Raw genomic sequence first — 20,682 nt, forward strand, 5'->3', positions numbered from 1 at the left:
GTATTCCTCCACAAACAGCTGAAACCCTTCAGTAACAAATTTCTTTACTGATAGTTCTCATTGCTTCTTTTCCTGATTTAGTTGTCTTTGTTCTGGACACATGGTTTTATACAATATATAATAAATCCATATATAATAAATCTATTCTCATTGAGACTGTTTTCTGGATTTTCAGTATTGGCCTTTCTTACTTCCAAGATACCAGAGACCTTACCACCTTATATGTTCTTTGTGTTTAAATAAATGTAGAAAATAATCATAATTATATACAAACCAACAATGATGTTGCAGAAATAATACTTCAAATACTTTCTCATAGCTGTTGGTGCTACGGCAGTATACCCCATAGACCTGGTGAAGACTCGTATGCAGAATCAGCGTTCCACCGGTTCAGTTGTAGGAGAGTTGATGTATAAAAACAGCTTTGACTGCTTTAAAAAGGTTTTGCGTTTTGAAGGCTTTTTTGGTCTTTACAGAGGTAAGTGAATAAAATACATGTATCAAGTTAGGGATTTTCTACTTTTTTTTTTTTTTTTTTTTTTTTAATACTTCAGGAACTAGTCTTACGGGAAAACTAGGAAACTTGATACCATATGCAATTTTGCTTCTGTTTCATAGAGCTGAATATGTAACTTCCCTTGAGCACTGTTCATCATAATTGCTGGGAAAAAACGTGCCTTTCTTGTTGTTACTGATTTGCTCCTTGGTGCTTAGATTGTTTAAAGTCCTAATCTCTGTGGTGTGAGTGTTGTGGACATGATTGTCTCACAAACTGAGGATTGTGGCTTTTCGCTGGAGGCGAACATCAGGAGTAGATTAGCCTGTGAGGAATAAAGATCAATTTTATGGCAAATATTTCTTTATTAAAAGAGAAGAAATACAGTCATTTTGAAAGGTACTTGTTAAATCAGATGTCAGTCTACTTATGCCTCATACCTTTGCAGGTAGCGGGACTACTGTGAGCTAGAAATCGCAGCCTGCAATTCATGTTGCAGTTTATGTATCATATTGTTCTAATTTACTTTAAAAAGTAAATAACTTATATTAAAAAAAACGCTCTTCTAAAGTACAGATGAAGAATTCAAAGCAACTACTTATCAGATCAGTTAGAAAAGGTATCTTAGTTATCTTGTTTTAGTTTAGGAGAAGGTTTTGAAGTAATTTTTATTGCACCAATAAGGTGACTTATGTGAAGGCACATACTAGTCAGTCTTATATTGTTATTTAGTTGAATTCTCTTATTAATTGCCATTTCATACAGAAAGCACAATTTTCGTAAGGATCTGTACATCTTTAGTTTATTTATTAATTGGAGAAAAGTAACTTCTGTGATGGTCACAGCCTTTTTTTCTGCATTGCAATGTGCTCTGTCCATGAAGACACTGGTCAGTGCTAGTGTCCTTTAAGGACAGTATCTGAGAAGTCTTTGCATGTCTATGAACGCTGAGGAGTTTTTGGTGATCTTACAGGATTTTGCAATGCAAGCAAGTAGAGGGAGGAATAGGTCAGTGAATATGTTAATGAAATAGCTGCGATCTCTGTAAATTATGATTTACTAGTAAATTTCTTTCCGTTTTTGTTGCCAAATTTTTCATTAAATACTCCTTGAAGTTGCATTTATGACTCTATTTCGCACTTTGATTTCTACAGTGCTTTTCTGTAGTACTGATTGCTTTCTCCCTCCTGCACCCCGACATGGTTTTGCATAGCAGCTCCTAAAGCTGCTTACATGTTATTTTTATTTTGGTTTTCTAACCTTTGGCAAATGCTTTTCATTGATAAGTTAAAAACAATGCCTCTCACTTGAGGAAAAATGTGCTTGTTTTATGGAATGTCAGCTTGTTTAATTTTTTAATAATATGTTTAATAACTGTCTTTAAGATTGTTTAGCATAAAAGGTTTGTGTGGTTCTTTTGAAAATATTACGTGTAATGGTCAGCGTGTTTCTAAGGTCTTTGATTCAGTATTGGAGAGTACTAAGCTGAAGCAGCAGAAATGTTTATAGAGTTGACTCTCTGTAACTGTGTTCTTATATTCCTACACTGAATTATCCTAATAGTATTCCTATATAATGGCACAATATACTTATTTACTGCAGTTTAAAAGATAGATTTGAATGGATATTGCAAAGTTTGTATTTTTAAATACGAACTTTAAATTTTTGGTCAAGAAAATCATGACACTTGAATCCTGGCATCCAACTTCAGAACTAATTACAAAATATTTTCTAAGCTCCCTTGCTAGTCTATGGTAGAATACAGAGTGCATGTGTCTGGGATGTTCAGCTGCATGTAAAGGGAGGAGGCAGGCTGGAGGGGAAGTTGTCTTGTGGTGGTTTGTCTGGTAGTTTTTTGTTTTTTGTTTTTTTTTTAAAGAGTAGGCACTGCAGAACTGGATTTTCTTTTCATGGTAGATCAGAGATTCAGGCTGGGAGGGCAGCATTTCTTTTTGTTATTGTCAACCTTTCTTTGTATTTAATAACTACCTTTCCTCAGCATAGTAAGTCTGTAAATCGCACGGAAAGTACTGTGTTGGAAGAAAACACTACAGTGCATATATTAACTGCTGCTCTTTCAGCTTCAGCTCTGAGCTTCCTTTTAAGGAAGTACTAAAAAAAAATCTACAGGCTAAGAACTTCTGGGAATTTTGAATACTTTTCATGAATTTTTAGCTGTTACTCTTTTCACTTAATGGATAGTGGAAAGCTGCATCATTATAGTTTTGTTGATGTTGTTTGATATTCGATATAATTAGCCTGGGATTTTTTGTTTGTTAATTGGCAGACATTTCTGACAAATTGATATTCCCAAAGCACGGAATAACACTAAGAAATGAACACTTTTAATAAAGATAAGCTCTTTAAGTTTTATAATCTTATACATATGCCAAGATGAGTATGGAGAAAATGGATTTTAAAATAACAGATGCTGCTATAATATTGTATGTTAGGAAGTTAAGACTGCCATCTACTGATTTTTTTCTTAAACCTATTAGTTCCTAGAAAGGTGTATGTGCTTTTGTCAAAAGGCAGTTCATTTTGATAGCAGCTATTTTCCAGGAGCAAGAGCCTTTCAAAATTGGTATCTGCCAACTAATGCTTCCCCTTGGCAAGATAAAAAAAAATATGTAATAGTAAGTGAGTTTAAAGAATTCCATTTTGGACTGAACTAATGAAAATCCTTCATTTTCTTTGTTGACAGAAGCCTTCAGAAATCTCAGGTTTAGTGAGCCAAATAGACAATAGTTGATAATGTGTATATATATCATAATTAATCTCCTGTTTTGAAAAGTAATTCAGAGCTTTATGGGAAAATTACATCAAGGGGCTAAAAAACTCTAACTAAAACTTAGATTAACTCTTATGTGAGTAGACATGTATAAGGTGTTTGTTCAGTCCTTTACCTTTTTACCTCTACAGCAACAGCATCAGGCTCGACTTGGTTGTAGAAAGTGGCTCTGCTCACCCTTTTCATTACAAATTTCAAAAAAAAATCTTAGCATAAAATCATATAGGTATGAATATGCAGTGCTCTAGCATCCTCGCTTGCATAAATGACATCTACCTCAAAGGGTAACTGCCATATACTTAAAAGGGTATCCCATGTGCAGGAAGGCATTTCTGTAGAGCTCTTGTAAAATACTAGTTTCTTTATTAGGAAGATAATGTTGCCTTATGATGTCTTTGTTTCTATAGGCTTGTTACCACAGCTGATAGGTGTTGCTCCAGAAAAGGCTATTAAGCTAACTGTACGTATCTTTTTTATTTTATTTTCTGGCATCTTTTCGTTTGTTAACATGCACAGGATTTATTTCCTAAAATATGTGAAAGATGCCCACTTAAAAGCACTCTAATAAATATGGTTACACATGTACTTGATAGAGGTTAATAATGAGGAGGAATAACTTTAAACTGTGTGTAATTTATTGTATCTTCATTAGGTTAATGACTTTGTCAGAGACAAATTCACGAAGAAAGATGGTTCCATTCCACTCCCCGCAGAGATCCTTGCTGGAGGCTGTGTAAGTATCCATCCTGTACTGTTTGTTCCTAGGAAAAATTGATTCTCAGTCATGTGCAGTACAGTTGGAGTGGCAGTTAATGCATGTGCTTTGGTGATTTGAACAGAACTTTTTTTTCCCATTCACAAGAACTGAGGAAGTACTTTAAGTTACTTCATGAAAATGTGTTCAGTGAAAACTGAACAATATAGTCTTATCTTTCAGATAACAGGTCTGAATGAAAATTCAGTTTAAATTACTTTATATAAAATGTACCTACATTACTCCAGACCCTAACTACATCCCTCATCTAAATAGTTCAAAAACAAATTGTGATTTCATTGAGATGGAGAACTCTATTTCAGCGGATCTCTAAGCAAGATCTAAGTGGTTGGAATTGATATTGATGATAGATTTTTTTTTTTGTTTTTTGCACATTGGATAATTTTGTTTGTGGGATTCCCCAACAGTTGTTAACCCTATAAAATGTTTAAGGCTTGAGTTAGTTTTCTTTTGTAGCAGAGAACACTAATAACTTCCAGTTGAGTAGGCTGACAGACTGGTATAAAACCTCCTCAGCTTACAACAAAACCTGGGGCAGAAAGGTTGTTGACCTCTGCAAACTTTTAATTCAAAGAAGCAGCCCTGAAGGGAGGCTGCTTATAGTTCTGCCTGATTGAATTTGGCAGCCTGGTACATGCTTGAGTCTTCACCTGTCAGTGTACAAAGTTTATTTTCTGAGAAATGTGAGAAAGCAGCTGTGATGTATAGCTAGCAAAAGACTAACCTTTCTTTTTGGAAAGCTCAATAACACAGAAAGCACATACAAATCATTTGTAACAGAAGTGAATATAATTCATTAGTGTTTTTCTCTGTGTTGCAGTTAAATTCACAGTTTAAATTGAACAACTGATAATTATATTATTTTTACGTTCTTTTGTACTGAAATGTGTAATATTAAGTACAAACTACATTAAGGGTGTTTTCTCTTCCTGATAGGTACTCCTTTTTGAAAATAACTTCTTATTGTCGTACTGTAGTGAACATACAAAAATCAGGGAGAAATTTTAGTTTCAGATAAGCTTTTGGAAATTCATATGCTTTTGTGAATCTAAGCAGATCTATAATCTGTCCAAACACAACCCTTTCTTCTAGCTGATTCTATTAGCTGATATTATCCTCAAAAAGGAGAAACATTTTTCACTCCATTTGGGAGAATTTTAGATTAAGTTAGCCTTTGTAGGAGAGGTGTTGGTCACAGTTTAGCAACTTCAGGGATGCTTTTAATTTCTTTGCTGCCTTCTCTGAATCAGCTGGTAATCTTACCAGTTTTTGACTTTTCTGTCTGCACTGATGCTTAATTCCTTTTTAGCTATTTCATTTTTTCCTAGGTACCAAATTTTTTATTAGTAAGCCTACAGAGTTTATTCAAAAGGTTTGAAAGGAACAATTGACTAAGGCAGTATCAAGTTAATATGTTTGTCTCTCATGTCCTTTTCATCCATTGTGATAGCTCTCTTATTTGTTGATTTGCTTGGAATTAGTGTTGTTCATTGTATGCTTCTTGTTTGTTTGACAAAATACTATATGAGACATAACCAGCAGTTATACTCAAGGATGTAACTCGTGTTACAGGGGCTTTGTGTATGCAGGGGCAGAAAAGATTTTCTGTTTGGGAAATACTACCTTTCTTCTCCATCTTTCCTTAATTCCGTTCCTCCTCTATTTGTTAGTATAAATTATGGGTTACTGTGGCACTGTTTGGCTTTTGTCTGTGCCAAAATCACTTTCAGTATCTGCATTTGGGTAGCTTTTTATTTGTATTTGTGTGGCATTTTATAAATTATTTAATACTTAAATGTTTTGCAAATAGTAGATTATAAATAGACTGAATTCAAAACATGCTTTTCACCACATTATAGCATCAGAAGAAACTGCATTATATCTGTATGTAGTTCTGAGAGGTGTGCTTCCTAATATCTCTGCCCCTCACTTACCTGTGCTTAGCATTGAGCCTTCTCTTGATTAACAGCAATAATACAGTTCATCATATGAAAAACATAGTGGGACTGGTAGTGGATGAGCTAGCCATATTTTTAGCAGTTTTATAGAGAGGCCTTCCTCGCCTTTGAAAGTCTGCCTCCTTTCAAGCAGTACACATTGTATACACCACTGTCCTCAACCTGGAATCAACAAAATTCTTGTGAGGAAGTGGTGGCAGTTTGGGAAATACTGCAGCAGACCTAGCAAATTCTCCTCTCTGGATGGCAGTGCTGTATCAAAGGCTGTGTAGGGTGTTACAGCCCTCTAAGATTCACAAACAGGTAAAACCTTTGACATTAAAACAGTAGTGATTCAGGACAACCTGCACACAGCTCTGGATATCCTCAGCTCTGGAGCGTTCGCAAGAAGTGCCGTAGCAGCCAGCAAAGGGACGACTCACAGAAATGTGCTTCCTCCAGAAACAGCAACTCCAAGAAGACTGCATTAAGAAGATGCTATTTCTGTCTCAGTTGCTGTAAGATTTTGGAAAAACCTTGTGTCCCCAGTAAAAGCACAAGTCTCCGTTCTCATAGCTGTTAACAGAGACATCCACCCAGGCACTGGCCTGTTTGTACGGTCAGCTGCCTGTCAGTTGTCTTCCTTCCTTACTGCAGGGCAGGGACCTCCCGCAGTCAGCCAGTGCTCTGTGTTTCTTGAAACTTACCTGCTAGCCGCTGGGCAATGTAAATGTCATTGGGAAGTGTAGGGTCCGCTCTGTCAAAGCCCAAATATTCCCAGCTGCTCCCAAGTTGTGGCTGTATTTGAAATACGCAAAACAGCTTGTGGGGCGGCTCAGTTACATCGGTCAGGTCATACCTGTCAAGGAAAGGGTTTCTGGTCACTGATGGAGGAAACTGATATCCTATCTTCCTACCTTCCTGTGAGTTTACTGGTTTGTTAATCATCAACAGCACTACCCATGCTTAGACATGTTCTGAGAAAATGATTTCTTTCCCTACTGTTACTGTAATTAATTAAATTACATTTCATTGTAATTCAGTGATTAGCCTGCATTTCTGCATTCGAAATTTTCAGCTACCATTAGCTTTGAGTTGCAGGGAGACTGAGTGAGGCTTTGGCAATGCTTTCCCGTATCCTGACAGCAGCTGGGGAAGCAGAGAGCTCATAGCTGATATGGACAGTGCTGCCCAAAGGAACTTACACACATGACGCATGTGAGTACGTCATGAAGGGCAGGGTGCTGTGGGGTAGCTGTTCCTCCTCAGCTGGGCAGGGAGGCTGAAGTCAACATCTAATGCTGTATAAATGATACATAAGTACTGTTACAGCAGACAAAGATGCTGTGAAGTTACACTGTAGTTCCTATGAGTTACGTAGGAAAAAATGTATTCTTCCCATCAATGCGCCTGGTATTTCGAATGGATGAATGGATCCCTTTTCATCTGAAAGACTTTTCTGGTTTGTGCTGCAGAAGGTGGGTGCCAGAAGGAAAGGGTCTAAGAACCCTTCCTGAAGGTGTAGGCAGTGCATCTGTTGACAATTAGGAGTGGGAGGTGTGTGTCTCTGTGTTTGCATATATATACACAGAGGTCTACTAAAATGTACCATTGATTAGAACCTGTTATGTATTTAAACATTAAATCTAACATCTAGTCTAACTAATTTGGTATATTTGTAGATAAATAAAAATTGTCTATTTGTATATACATGCATACAGACAGACGTGTACATGATTTATTTACAAGGCAAATAGAATGTCATAATTTAAAATATTAGTTTTTTATTTAACATGCACAAATGCAGAATTTTAGCTGCCATACTACTACTCTTTAAAATCTTGAGGATAATCTACCCCTTTTGATATACTTTAAACAGATAAAGTTAGAAGCAAAATTCAACTTTACTGCTTTATCTTGATCTCAGTGGCAGGCATTTAAAGTCAGGGAGAAATTTCTTGTTCAGTAAAAGAGGCATAAGCTTGCTGCAGGTACGTGAACAATGAAAGCTTTGCCTTGAGAAAGAACTGCAAGTCCTTTTGATGTTTTTAGAATAGACTGCTTCAAGTAACATCTTATTTTAGCTGCTTGTATGGGACGTAGTTGTGGTCCAGGATGTGGTAGTTTCAAAAAGGAAGGAAGGAAGGGCTCGAAATAGGCCTCTCCCCCTTTGTAGCATATGCCTCTCGGGTGGAATTGGAAAGGGCAAGAGGTCTCATGTTGCGGGGTCATTTGTGTATTTCCTTCAGCCTTTGGCATGTCATGAGGCGTTTGCTGTGGGATCTCAAACTACATCTTTTCTCTTATAACCTTTGCTGTCAGATTTAGTTCCTTTATTTGCTCCTTGTAGAGTTATTTTACATGACATTAAGGTTAAGTAGAAGCTTTTATTACTGGTATTTTTGATGTGTATGAATAACCTCCATTCAGAAACAAATTTGTCAACCTTTTTTAAAGTGTCTGTTGTAATTTATGTGTGAAGGGAGGTTTTCTGGGGGGGAAATCTAGGTTTAGTGCACCTTCTCCAAAAGAAATTGAAGGACTGCAGCATATACCTCAGTGAGTATATACTCACGTGCACGTGTATTTAAAAAACATAGCTGACAGCTGAAGTAAGGTATTTTGAAAAAGAATGATGATGATTGCCCGTGATTTGCACAGAAGCATAGAGATTTGTACTGTGACCCTGCACACTGCCAATTCATTTTTATTTGGAGATGCTTTGTGTCCTTCTCTTCTGCATCCTCTTCTGGAGCACTTCCTCTGCTGCTGGAGAGCCCAGGCAGAACATGCCCTCCACTTCATTTATCTTCAGATAGGCAAAGATCTTCTTAAAAACAAAACAAAACGAACCAACCAAATAAAACAGAGCTCTTGCTCATTTGTTAAAGAGCACTCAATGAAAAAGCAAGTTTTCTTGTTACATGTTCTGTGTTAAAGTTCATGCTTGTCTTGCCTGTCCTTGTACTATGGCTAAGGACCTAACTCATTCAAGCAGCTCCACTGAATTCAGGGCAACTCTTCATGTGAATCAAATTACTCCTGTGCAAAACGTTTGCTGAGCTCCAGACATAACTGTATCAAAAATCAAGACTTGGACCGGAGCATTTGTTTGTAATATGGATTGTTTAATTGGGTATCTTAACAGTTACAGCTCTTTTAAGAAAGCTGCTTATTAAGAAGTTTGTCAACAAATGGGCATATGGGAAGAGTTATTTTGGCTGCTCTTCAGGATGTGCAGATTAAAAATAAAACAACTATTAAATAAAAAATTAAAATATATCACATTAAAAAATAAAAATGGATTTTCACATACATATGTAAAGAAATAATGTATATTAAATAGGTAGGTAGCAGATTATTGTCTGGAAGGAGTGAATTCCTAGCTTAGTGTCTAGATTTTAAGTTATTTGAATTTGTTTTATTTTTTGTAGTGCATCATATAATGTAGTAAGAGCATTGTGCTTAATGTTTTATTTACCAGGATTTTAAAAAATATTAATGTGGGAAAATTGTAAACATCTGAAATTGTTATTTTCTGGTTAATGCAAGATCACAGAATCACAGAATTTCTAGGTTGGAAGAGACTTCAAGATCATCAAGTCCAACCTCTGACCTAACACTAACGGTCCCCACTAAACCATATCCCTAAGCTCTACATCTAAACGTCTTTTAAAGACTTCAAGGGATGGTGACTCCACCACTTCCCTGGGCAGCCTGTTCCAATGCCTAACAACCCTCTCAGTAAAGAAGTTCTTCCTAAGATCCAACCTAAAACTCCCCTGGCGCAACTTAAGGCCGTTCCCCCTTGTCCTGTCACCAGGCACGTGGGAGAAATAGGGTTATTGCTTAACAGAACTTGCCAGATAAGATTTTTAAAATTTTTTTTTTTAGATTGAAACTTGTCCAAGCAGGACAGTCATTTCATCTTGCATGCATAGGTGTGTATAAATGATAGGAAAGGGTAAGTTGAGAAGTAAATAGTGTCTGAAGAACAGCTTTGGACATGAGTGCTGTCAGGGAACCCAGAATACTCAGAGCATTAAGTCCAAGAAACAGAAGAGGGGATCATTTTGCCTGTTCTGGGAATCCCAGTGATCCCAGTTGCAATAACGTCCACAAAAATGTAGGCTTTGATTTTTTTTTTCAGAGGGGTGAAGAAGTGAGAGAATAAAATCAAGACTAACAACATAGATTGGTTATTTGAGCAGAACTGCCAGAGATATTAATCCCCACTGCAGTAATCACTCAAAAGCAGGGGTTGATCTGCCACTGTTTGGATCAAGGTGTGTTAGTAAGTCCATAACAAAGATTTTTTAAAATGTCAATAGCGAGTGAAGTAATAAACAGGGTTTGCAGGATGCCAGTACACTCAGCAGAGGTTCAGTGAAATGTCTGATGCTTGGTCAATGAAAATTTTTAGATTTCATGCTCCTACATTCCGTAGACACTACCTGAGTGCTTAATCGTTCTTGGTAAGAGCTGTTGAAGTCCTGTTCTCAAGTCTAAAATAAACTTTTAAGGCATGTTCCAGGGCTAGTCTCAGTTTATTGTGCCTGTTGCTGGAGGGAGGAAGATTGTGCTATAGCCAGAGACATAACAGAAAGGATTAGTGTTCATTAGTCCTGAATCAATTAGCAGAGAATGCCAGGAGGTGTTAGTGCAGACTAGTGATATTTTTTTGCATACACACACACACAGCATCACAAAGAGAGTTTATTTCCTGGGCAATCTAGAAGTGAGGAAAAAAAAAAGCATTAATTGCAGATGTTCTGCATCTTTTTTCTTCGTTAGTGTTTGATGGGTTAGAGGAAAAGATCAGGCATTCATATGGAAGAAATGCTGCTTAAAGTTGGTTGTATTCAAGTGGCTGTATACCATACATTTTAAGGAAATGGTCTCAATTTTTAAATCAACAGAGATGGCCTAGAAAAAAGGGAAAAAAGCAAGTTAGTAACATTTATTTGTTTTGTGATGAACCACACACTTCTCCAGAGGTGAATGATAGGTACCTACAGCATGCCAAAGAGAAATCTCTGTCATTTTAAATAGGTGTACGCATGTACCTATCATATGGAAACTGAAACATAGCTCTTTGGTTAGTTAAAGTGTAGAATCTGAAGCTGCTGTGCAGCACTATTGCTAGGAACAAATAAGTAAGGCAGTCCGTCAGCACTGTGTAAAATATCATGCTCAGAGAAAGACATGACTCCCATTTTTATTCAGTATCATATTTTGAAATGTTACTCTCCCTATTTAAATTTTATATTTTGTTTCCAATTAGAACAATTAGTCTGCTAAACAAAACTCCAAACACCTTTTCTAATAGTTTAAAATTAGACCATTAAATGCAAATTTACCTTTTAAACAGCATCACCACTAAATGCTAATAGCATGTCTACACATTGGTGATGGATTATTATTGAATAAACATAAGGTCTTCTTTGTAAGTGTTTGATGCTTTAGTAGCATGAGTGTAATGACAATTTTAGTCTAGTATTTAGTATTTAGTCTAGTATTTAGTATTTATCTGATAGACTTTTACACAGTTTCAGGACTTGTAGAAAGGAGAATAGCAGAGACAAACCACATTAATCACCTTAGTGGAACGTAAACATATAAACGTACATGAATCAGGATTTTGTACAAAACCATGATTTCTGATTTGGGCCTTTAACTTCCAGACAAGTGCTTTATTAACTGTCATAGATTTTTATATGAGAATATGAGCCAATGCAGCAAGAAGTGAAGGCACTCAGCACCTTGAAGAAACCAGCGTGTTGCCACATGCTCTAGTAACGCAATTTACTTTCTTTTTCTTTGGGTTTGCAGGCAGGAGCTTCTCAGGTCATCTTCACTAATCCACTGGAGATTGTAAAGATTCGGTTGCAGGTAGCAGGAGAAATTACTACAGGACCCAGAGTCAGTGCCCTCTCTGTTATTAAAGATTTAGGTCTTCTTGGTCTTTATAAGGTACGTGTTTCTGCTTTGAGTGACTTCATTATAGCTCTGTTAACCTGTTTTATGCTAAACCTTTACAGTGTTGAAACAAAAACTGCGTTAAAAACAAAGAAACCTTTTGAATTTAAAACCGATTTCTTCCTGCAGGGCAGCCCCACAGTGGAAAACTGAAGAAAACCCACTTCTATATTAATGGCAGTGGGATACATAAAAGTACTCCCCCATTCTATCCTCTAGGCTTTTATACCAAGCTACGGGGAGTCCTGTATTGCAGACCTGCTGGCTTCTGGCACTGATAATTTCATTTGGTGGGGTTTTGTGAAAAGTTTCTTGAGCTTTCCCTGTGTGTTTTTCTCACATGTATTTTGAATCTGTTATCTCTATTGTTATCTTTGCAGCAGGATATTCTCTTTGTCTTAATAATTTGATGGTAGTGAAACAGTAGTAGAGTTTAGTAGGATTCAGATTTTTAAGAAGTTAAATGGTGGGATTTGTCAATAACGAATTCCACTTAAAAAAGCCTGCACTGTACTGTACTTCAGCAGAATGCCAGTCAACAGATTCCTTCCCTGCAGGTATACTTACTACCATCATTACAGATCAGGTGTAATGGAGCAGAAGCTATTAGTTTTCTTAAACAAGGAAGAGTTCTTCCTTTATCTTCTGTCAGTGCAAGGGGTAATACGTAAATTCAGCAGTTCTGTTAGCTGTGCACTTACAAAGCATTGTTTTACCTGATTTGTCCATAGACCTGTAATAATACTATAAAAACATAAAATTTACTTCTAGAGCTGAAGCTTTTGTTTAGAGTTCAATAAAGCTGATTCATGACCATCTCATTTCCTAAAGATCACAGGTGTTTCGGTACATGGGGCAAAATTGCTATTTCTATTTGCAGTAATTAAATAACTGAGCTCACTAAAAAATGTGCTGTTCTTCAGAATTGCATTATCACTTGTGAATAACTGCACAAACTCATTTTAGAGCATGAAAAATCTGCATGAGAAGGCATAAATTTTGTTTTACCAATGTCTCCTAATTAAGCCACCAAGCTTTGTAACATGTGCTGTCTGTTCCACTTAATCTAACCACAAAGGGTGACTGGCCTCAGGTGGGTGCCCTGTGTGGAGGCTGCTGTCTTGGAGCATTGTTCTACCTGTATGCTAGTTTGGAGTTCAGGCAAAGACTGCTGGTTTTGTAACGTGCGCTTGCAAGGTACGCATATAAGATCTTCAGATACCTAAGTGATCATTTAAGCCATGTACGGAAGGAGTTATTTTAGTTGGTAAAAGACTGATGATTGAAGTTACTAAAGGAAGAATACTAAGTATGTTTGATTAGGAGCATTCCACTGTTTTTATAGCATATGTAGTTCTTTTAAGGAACTCTTTCATATCAGCTTTTGGCTGGGAGCTCCTACTCAGTGTTGTCACAGGCCTAAAGGCTTGTCTTCCTGTATCTTCCCTTTATTGAAAAACTTCCATTTTGTAACTGCTTACCTCTTTTTGCTAGCCTTTTGGCACAGCATCTTCAGTCAACTAGATGATGATCAGTCGAGATTAGTATGAGGTCTTAACAAACCTAACTGATACTTCAGTAATGCTTTCAGGGTTGGTGGAAAAAAAGGCATGCAAGGGCTTGTCTTGCTGCTCCCATGGTTGTGGGCTGTTGTCAGAAAGACATCAGGACAGACCTTTGTCACTTTCTTTATTGCGTTTGGACTCATCGCACCTAAAAGGTATTTATCCTTGGTACTGATGTCAAAATTGATGTTGCTTATTGCTTAATGAACTTAGATATGAACCTTGAGGCTTCCTTATTCTAGAAACTTGCATGAGGATATACTTTAGACTTTTCTTTTCCAAGTTCAATTCTGCATCTTCTGTTTCCTGAAACGTTTTATTTTCTGTTATTTAACCAGTGGATCAAGAGAGCTGATACTTCCTGGGCTCAGGCTGCTTGCTGGATATCAATTTTAACCATATTTACAAAATTTACTTGTATTATATCTCTTCTCTGTGACAGGGTGCCAAAGCGTGTTTCCTCAGAGACATTCCCTTTTCTGCAATCTACTTTCCTGTTTATGCTCATAGTAAACTGATGCTTGCTGATGAAAACGGCCATGTGGGAGGGCTTAATCTCCTTGCAGCTGGAGCCATTGCAGGTAATTCTGTGAATGTTTTCTAGAAGCAATTTTTTTCTTTTAGTAAGTAATATTTAATATTCATTCGGTAGCCCCGTATAAAGGAAGGGTATGGTACTATTGTATCTGATTTAATCTAAATTTGATCACTGTTATCCTTAGTGGGAGGCAATGTAATTTTGATGAGAACTAATTACATTTGCATAATGTGGATAAACAGCGTAATGCAGCTCAGCAACTTGTAGTCAAATTTGATCTGTCTGTCTCAATGGGGTTTTACTTGTTACAGTGCTCTCTGAGTTGAAGGCTAATTTGAATCTTTGATGAACATAAAATGAGATATCATAAGAGCTAAGAAAAAAAATGACTTATCTAGTTTTGGATTCTTGAGTAACTTAGTCCAAAGGCAATTGCCAAAAATAGGGCATTACTTTGTAAAGAAGCTGAGGTGAAAATATTGCAATGGGAAATTTAAAATACTTTAAAGACTTCCCAAAAACGTTCAGTATGAACAGAGTAAGCAGCCGTGATAAAAAGTTATTTTTACTAAATGGCAAGTGGTATAAAAACTGAATGTAGGAAGTGTAGTGATGGGTATTTAATATCGTGGATATAGAGATGGCCAGATTCTGCTCTGTTAGGTATAAGTTTTCTAGGGTGAAAAACAGGTAACTGCAGCATCTTGATCACGAACCATTTGGTTTTGACTTCTGCATGGTTTAGAAACACCCTTGGGCTAAACAGACCTTTTGTTACTGGTTACAGTCATGAGGAATAGCTATATATATATGTGTGTGTGTGTGTATATACATATAATCATACCAATCATGGGCAGTCTGGGTGTAAGCAGCTTCCCATACTGGACTTGATGCAGAGCTTGACTATACCTGCTTTGCCAGTTGTCTATGTTGCTTGTGTCAGGGTGGAGAGAGAGAGAGACCAGCTAGGAAATCAGTAAAAGCAGTTAAAGCACTGTTTACTCTCAAGTAACACAGAGCTGTAAGATAGGCGGAAAGTTCTGAGTACACGTTAGTATTATTAACATATATCTTAAAATACAGACTCGCTTTTTATTTTTAGATTCCAAACTTCACAGTTTCTCTTTGCTTGATTAGTGTTTCTGGGTCATTCAGATACTAAGTGATGAACCGTATTATAGAGGTGTTTAAATCTTGTAGGCCAGTTTTTTATATCCTGTACAAGAATCTGCGTTCCTGAACTGCAAATTTCAAATTCCTGATTGCTTGATCTATTCATGTTTTGCATGCACAGCAGGGAGGAGTACAGTCTGAACATATCTGCCTGCGAGGGAAGATCTGCATATGGCTGCTCTTAGCATGTGCTTTGCAGGCTTAACTAACTTGCTCCTGTTCTCTGAACTGATCAGCAAAGCTTGTGAGAATTCATGATCACCTGTGAAAATCAGGGACTTGTTAAACTTTTAATTCATTATTAACTGATAGTAAAAGTTCAACAAAAAGCAAAAATGAGTTTGAAATTCTAAGTCAGTTAGAGTATGTTCTTTTAAGAGATAGATAATTCTGAATACTGTAAAGTTTCACAGATATCACAGTTAAATACTGTGGAGTACACTTCTGAAAACTTTTTCCTTTCCTTTAACTAGAAAGCTGAGAGTGGTGCCTTTGAAGTGGAGATACGTTCTTTCATCACTGTTGGCTAATATCACACTGCTGGTACTAAGCAGACTTGTCTAAAATCTTCATTGTCCTCAGTCTTTTTATTGCTTGCCTAATTGAATTAAGCAGCATCTATTCTCCTGCAGAACAGCCCAAACAGCAGTACAGAAATAATTATGTAGAATACTCCTGGAGAATAGCTAGTTTCCTTACTAACACTTCTAACAAATGGATGTGTAAGATTCAAGTTCCCCTATCATCCTTATATAATTCACAGAGTATTTTGTACACTGCACAAATACAGCAAGATTGCAAAACTAATGATTTGTCATGGATCTCTGATTGCATGTAGGGCATGTGGGGGGGTGGTTAAAAATGCTTTATTTAATAATATATCAAATTACCAATGAGATGGTGAGAAAATACCAATGAGATGGTGAGAGAATTGCTGTTAATTTTTTTTTTCTTTACTCTTATCTATAGCCTTTAAATTTAGAAGAAATGCAAAGGATCATACCAAGAACAAGTTTATATTAGCATCAAGTAAAAAAACTTGTATTTTAGTAATCACCTGTTCTTGCAAAAAAAAGTGAAGTTTGCAGTTTTATTTTTCAGTTAGAAGTGTTTCATCTTTACAAGAGTCTTTGTGCAAATTAAATGTGGTTTTCTTCTAAAAGGTGTGCCTGCTGCTTCTTTGGTAACCCCTGCTGATGTCATCAAGACAAGACTGCAAGTGGCAGCTCGCGCTGGTCAGACAACATACAGTGGAGTTATTGACTGTTTTGGAAAGATTCTAAGGGAAGAAGGCCCTTCAGCTTTTTGGAAGGGTGCTGGAGGTGAGAAGTGCACACTGAGTTTTGAATTACAACTGACCCCAGTTCTCTAAATTAGCACGTGTGTTATTAAGGACTCTAGAACAGTATTTACAAGGTCTGATTTTGAGAAATGTAACTTACCATTTATTTAAAAAGATATTTAGCTTCCCCCAAGAAACTCCCTTGTTTGATTCTATGATTTGTAATATTTAACAGCTCGTGTGTTCAGATCGTCGCCCCAGTTCGGTGTTACTTTGGTCACATACGAGCTTCTGCAGAGATGGTTTTATGTCGATTTTGGAGGCCTGTAAGTCATTAGTTTGCTTTTTAACTTGCACAAAAATATCTGCAAGGTTCAAAAATCTTACTTTTTTTCATGCATGGGACCACTTAAACTTGGGGACTTTGAGCAGCTAGTCTTAAGAGTTGTAGTACACAGAAAACAGATTAAGAGATTAAGAACAATTTCATGTGTATTTTAATACACTACATAAAATTTGTTTCTTCGCTGTAACAAGACACTTTGTCCTTACCTGTGTCACAGGAAGTTATAAGGATTTACAAAAGCTATCAGTAAAAATGTAACTTCAGTTTTGGCCTCAGTTGCCCATTAAGTAGTGCTCTGAAACCACCCTCAGTTGACTATAGAAGTGAATTAAGGTCATCTTTAACAATCCTGCATGCTTAGGCAAAATCTTTAAGTACTTACTCTGTATTTTGTAAAATTATTTAGGCTTACCTTTAAATAACAAAAAGGCTTTCTTTCTTCTGTCTTCAAACAGCAAACCTTCTGGATCAGAACCTACACCAAAAACTCGAATTTCAGATCTTCCCCCTGTTAACCCTGAGCACATAGGTGGATACAGACTTGCTACAGCTACATTTGCTGGTATAGAAAATAAATTTGGTTTATATCTTCCAAAGTTTCGGTCTCCTAGCACTGCCTCAATCAAAAAGCCAGCAGCTGAATCCTGAAGACATCTTTCAGCCTAACAAAGTGATGCAGTGCTAAAAATTCCCAGGAGTAGTACTGTATTTTTTCCAGTCAGCTGCATGTTGTTCTAGTTGAACTGAGCTTGCGCATTAAATTACTCCTTTCTAATATTAATATATACACATACATTTATTTGTTCATGTACTAGTCATTGGCACACAAACTGATTGAAGCAGTGGTTCTATGCCTTATTTTTAAGTGGTGGCATGAATCGTTAAGATGACTTTGCCTTGCACAGCTTGCATTTAATGTTACTGTACATATTGTACATCTTTGTACAGAGACATCATGGCATCTATACACATACATTTATATAAGGGGTAGTGCAGTTCAAAATAGTTTGAAATGTACAGAATGTTTTGAAAGCTTTTTGTTAAGACTCATGTGACAATAAAACATTTAAAAACATATTAAGTTGGCTCATTTTTTTGTTTGTAGAAAAGTAGACCGATTTTTTTTTTCCCCTCCACAGATTAGGGTTAGGTATTTAGATACAACTATGTAATGAAGTTAATATAGCCTCTGAAGAAATGCATTTTACTCTGACCTAGTTACAACAGAATTATTACAATGATGGCTTCTAAGTATAAAAGAACACAGTAATTAGATGAGCACGTGCAGTATTTTATTTTGCAGCACTACTTTGTTACAAAGAATTCCCTCAAAATACATAATGCTAACTCTGTAATAGATCTTAACTCTGTGGTAGCATGCTTAAGATGCATTTGCCAGTTATTAAGACTCCTGAATCTTTACAGAATTTATTATTTGGAGTGCTCATATTTAAGTATGAAATTACACTAAGCCAGTACAGTAAGCTCTAGTACTACCACATTCAAAAGTAAAACTACTAGGGGTTAGTACATGGAACTTTTAAGAACAGCTGTGGCCAAGTCTCACTATTCATAGTGAGAGAATGATGTAGCTTTCCTGTGTCATGTAGGAAATCAACTTCGTAAGTATCTGACAAATTAATATTAAAGATTTCTTCATTCTGAGGTCCTTCTTAAGCAAAGTGACATTTTACCAGCTGTACTTTTTACTTGAGAAAAAGTGTTGCACGAAAAAAAAAAAGGAAAGATCAACCCACCTCTTCAGGAGTTACTATTTGATTTTAACCACCATGTGAAAAAAATAAATGCACAACTATTAATAAAATTTATCCATCTTCTGTCCAGGAAACATCTATAACTGTAGTAAAATGGAAGTGTAGTCCACCTAGAACTAAGTCACATAGAAGACAATGCATAGAGATTCACATAGGGAAAATAAATAAATCCAGAATTTAACGTTTCCTTAAGAAAAATGGAAGGCATCTTTTCTATTCCAAGATCATTTTTACACTGGAGAGACTTTGTAACTAATAATAAATTCTTTGTATTTTGTTAGATGAATGCAAAAAAAAAAAATACCTGAATTATGCAAAACTGGACAAACTGCAAAAACTAGACAGAATGAATTCCAGTTGAGTAGAATGCTAAGTAAAAGGAAAGGAGAAAGGAAAAGCTCCAACTTCTTCTGGTTTATTTTTAGACTTCCGGCAAACATTTCCTCTGACAGTTTTAAAATCCAAAATGTCAGTAGAAACTGTAAATATCTCCAGTCCTAAAGGAAAAGAATTTATGCTACCCATACAAGTAGAGAGGAGATAGCTGGGTTTCTAGCCCTGCTTATTGAAGTATGTCAGTCTTCAATCTTTAGTTCTACGTGTTTCTTTCAGGGTTAAAGATCCTGGAGAACAGTGTACCCCTGCAGTATAAACTGACTTAAGGTCATGTTACCTTCTTGCTCAGTTGATAGTAGACCACTATGACGAATTTTAGCCAGCTTATGAGGAAACTACTTAAAAACTGAACACTAGGAACATACTTCTTCAGTTCTAACCTGGTGACAAGATACAGCGTGCCGAATAAAATATATTCATACCAAATAACACGTAGTAAGCTAGAGGTAACAATACCCTTAAATCAGGAGCTTGATCACTATGCTGTAAAATGCATATAACCATATTAAGAGTTTTCCTCTTTTCTTCCTGTTAAAAAAAATTACCTGTTCTGTGCAGTTTTCTAGACACAGGCTTCCCAGGAACACTCTCTCCCATATCTGTGTATTTTGTTGAGATACAAACATGCCAGGTACCCACTGGTATTAATCTTAGTCACAGCTTGTTGACTGACTTTATCAGCCTTGGAAGACTTTCCAGCGTGAGAACTCTCACAGCTCTAAGACCGGACTGCATGGCACCCAGGATGATCATTTACAGTAACTAGCATCACTATTCATCTCTTGACATTGCAAATAGGCTTTTAAAGCTTTCTTTTATTTGTACTTAACTGTTCTGTGAGGGAAGAACACAAGCAGGAATGAATACAGAACAATATTGTTAAGTCAGAAAAAGGTTAAAATTATTTAAAACTAAGCCCATTTGACACGTATTTTTATGCCACAGTCCATCACAATAAAGTCTTATCTACTGGATTTCTGAAAATGGAAGTCTGAAGGAAATGTATTATCAAATGAGAAGCGATGGGGAGGCGGGGAAAGGACCTTCAGTTTGTTAAGAAATCTTGTGCCTAAAGGGTAGAAATCATCACATGATGTGCCTGTTCTTTATATAGTTCACGTGTTTCTCAACCAAACAGCTGCTGTCATAAGGTTGAGGAAAACGTACAAGGCAAATGTCAAACTGAACAGCATGACTTCGCATTGAAAATAGAGTGTGGACTTCTGACAAGCCAACACCAACAGAAGCAGACATTTCACTTTCAGACCCACAGAGAAAGTGAACCTCCTTAAGACAGAACTGCTGCCACTACTGCCAGTGTCTCTGAGCCTCATAATTGAGGCAAACCAGGTGAAACAGGAAAAGCATGCCCCCATACCAAGAATAAACAGTGTGAATGCTTCTGATTAAGCTGGAATATAAACCTGTATTCCACTTTTAAGCATATAAACCAGCTCTTCTGGCAAAATGACAGTTTGCAGCAGAATAAGAGAAAATAAATTTGATAGTTCTGACCTATAATCCTATGCTGTCAAAGGGATCAGTGCCACTTTAATGCCTAGTTGGTACAAGTCCAAATATTTACTTAAAGTTACATAAAAAACTCATCTACTTACCCAAAGCTGACCA

The 20,682-nt window shown here is 36.6% G+C and overlaps 1 protein-coding gene across 1 annotated transcript in view; it reads left to right on the forward strand.

The window, feature by feature from the left end:
• The window catches only part of SLC25A12 (solute carrier family 25 member 12), a 50,506-nt gene extending 32,547 nt beyond the window's left edge, over positions 1-17,959 (forward strand). Inside the window, exons 11-18 of the mRNA XM_084289026.1 lie at positions 320-478; positions 3,695-3,747; positions 3,940-4,020; positions 11,832-11,972; positions 13,986-14,124; positions 16,418-16,576; positions 16,772-16,862; positions 17,338-17,959. Coding sequence (XP_084145152.1) covers positions 320-478; positions 3,695-3,747; positions 3,940-4,020; positions 11,832-11,972; positions 13,986-14,124; positions 16,418-16,576; positions 16,772-16,862; positions 17,338-17,530 — 1,016 coding nt within the window. The 3' untranslated portion in view covers positions 17,531-17,959. The remainder of the gene's footprint in view (positions 1-319; positions 479-3,694; positions 3,748-3,939; positions 4,021-11,831; positions 11,973-13,985; positions 14,125-16,417; positions 16,577-16,771; positions 16,863-17,337) is intronic.
• Positions 17,960-20,682: the final 2,723 nt, after the last annotated feature.

This window comes from Netta rufina, assembly GCF_964035555.1.
Source record: "Netta rufina genome assembly, chromosome: 6".
Classification (NCBI taxonomy): domain Eukaryota; kingdom Metazoa; phylum Chordata; class Aves; order Anseriformes; family Anatidae; genus Netta; species Netta rufina.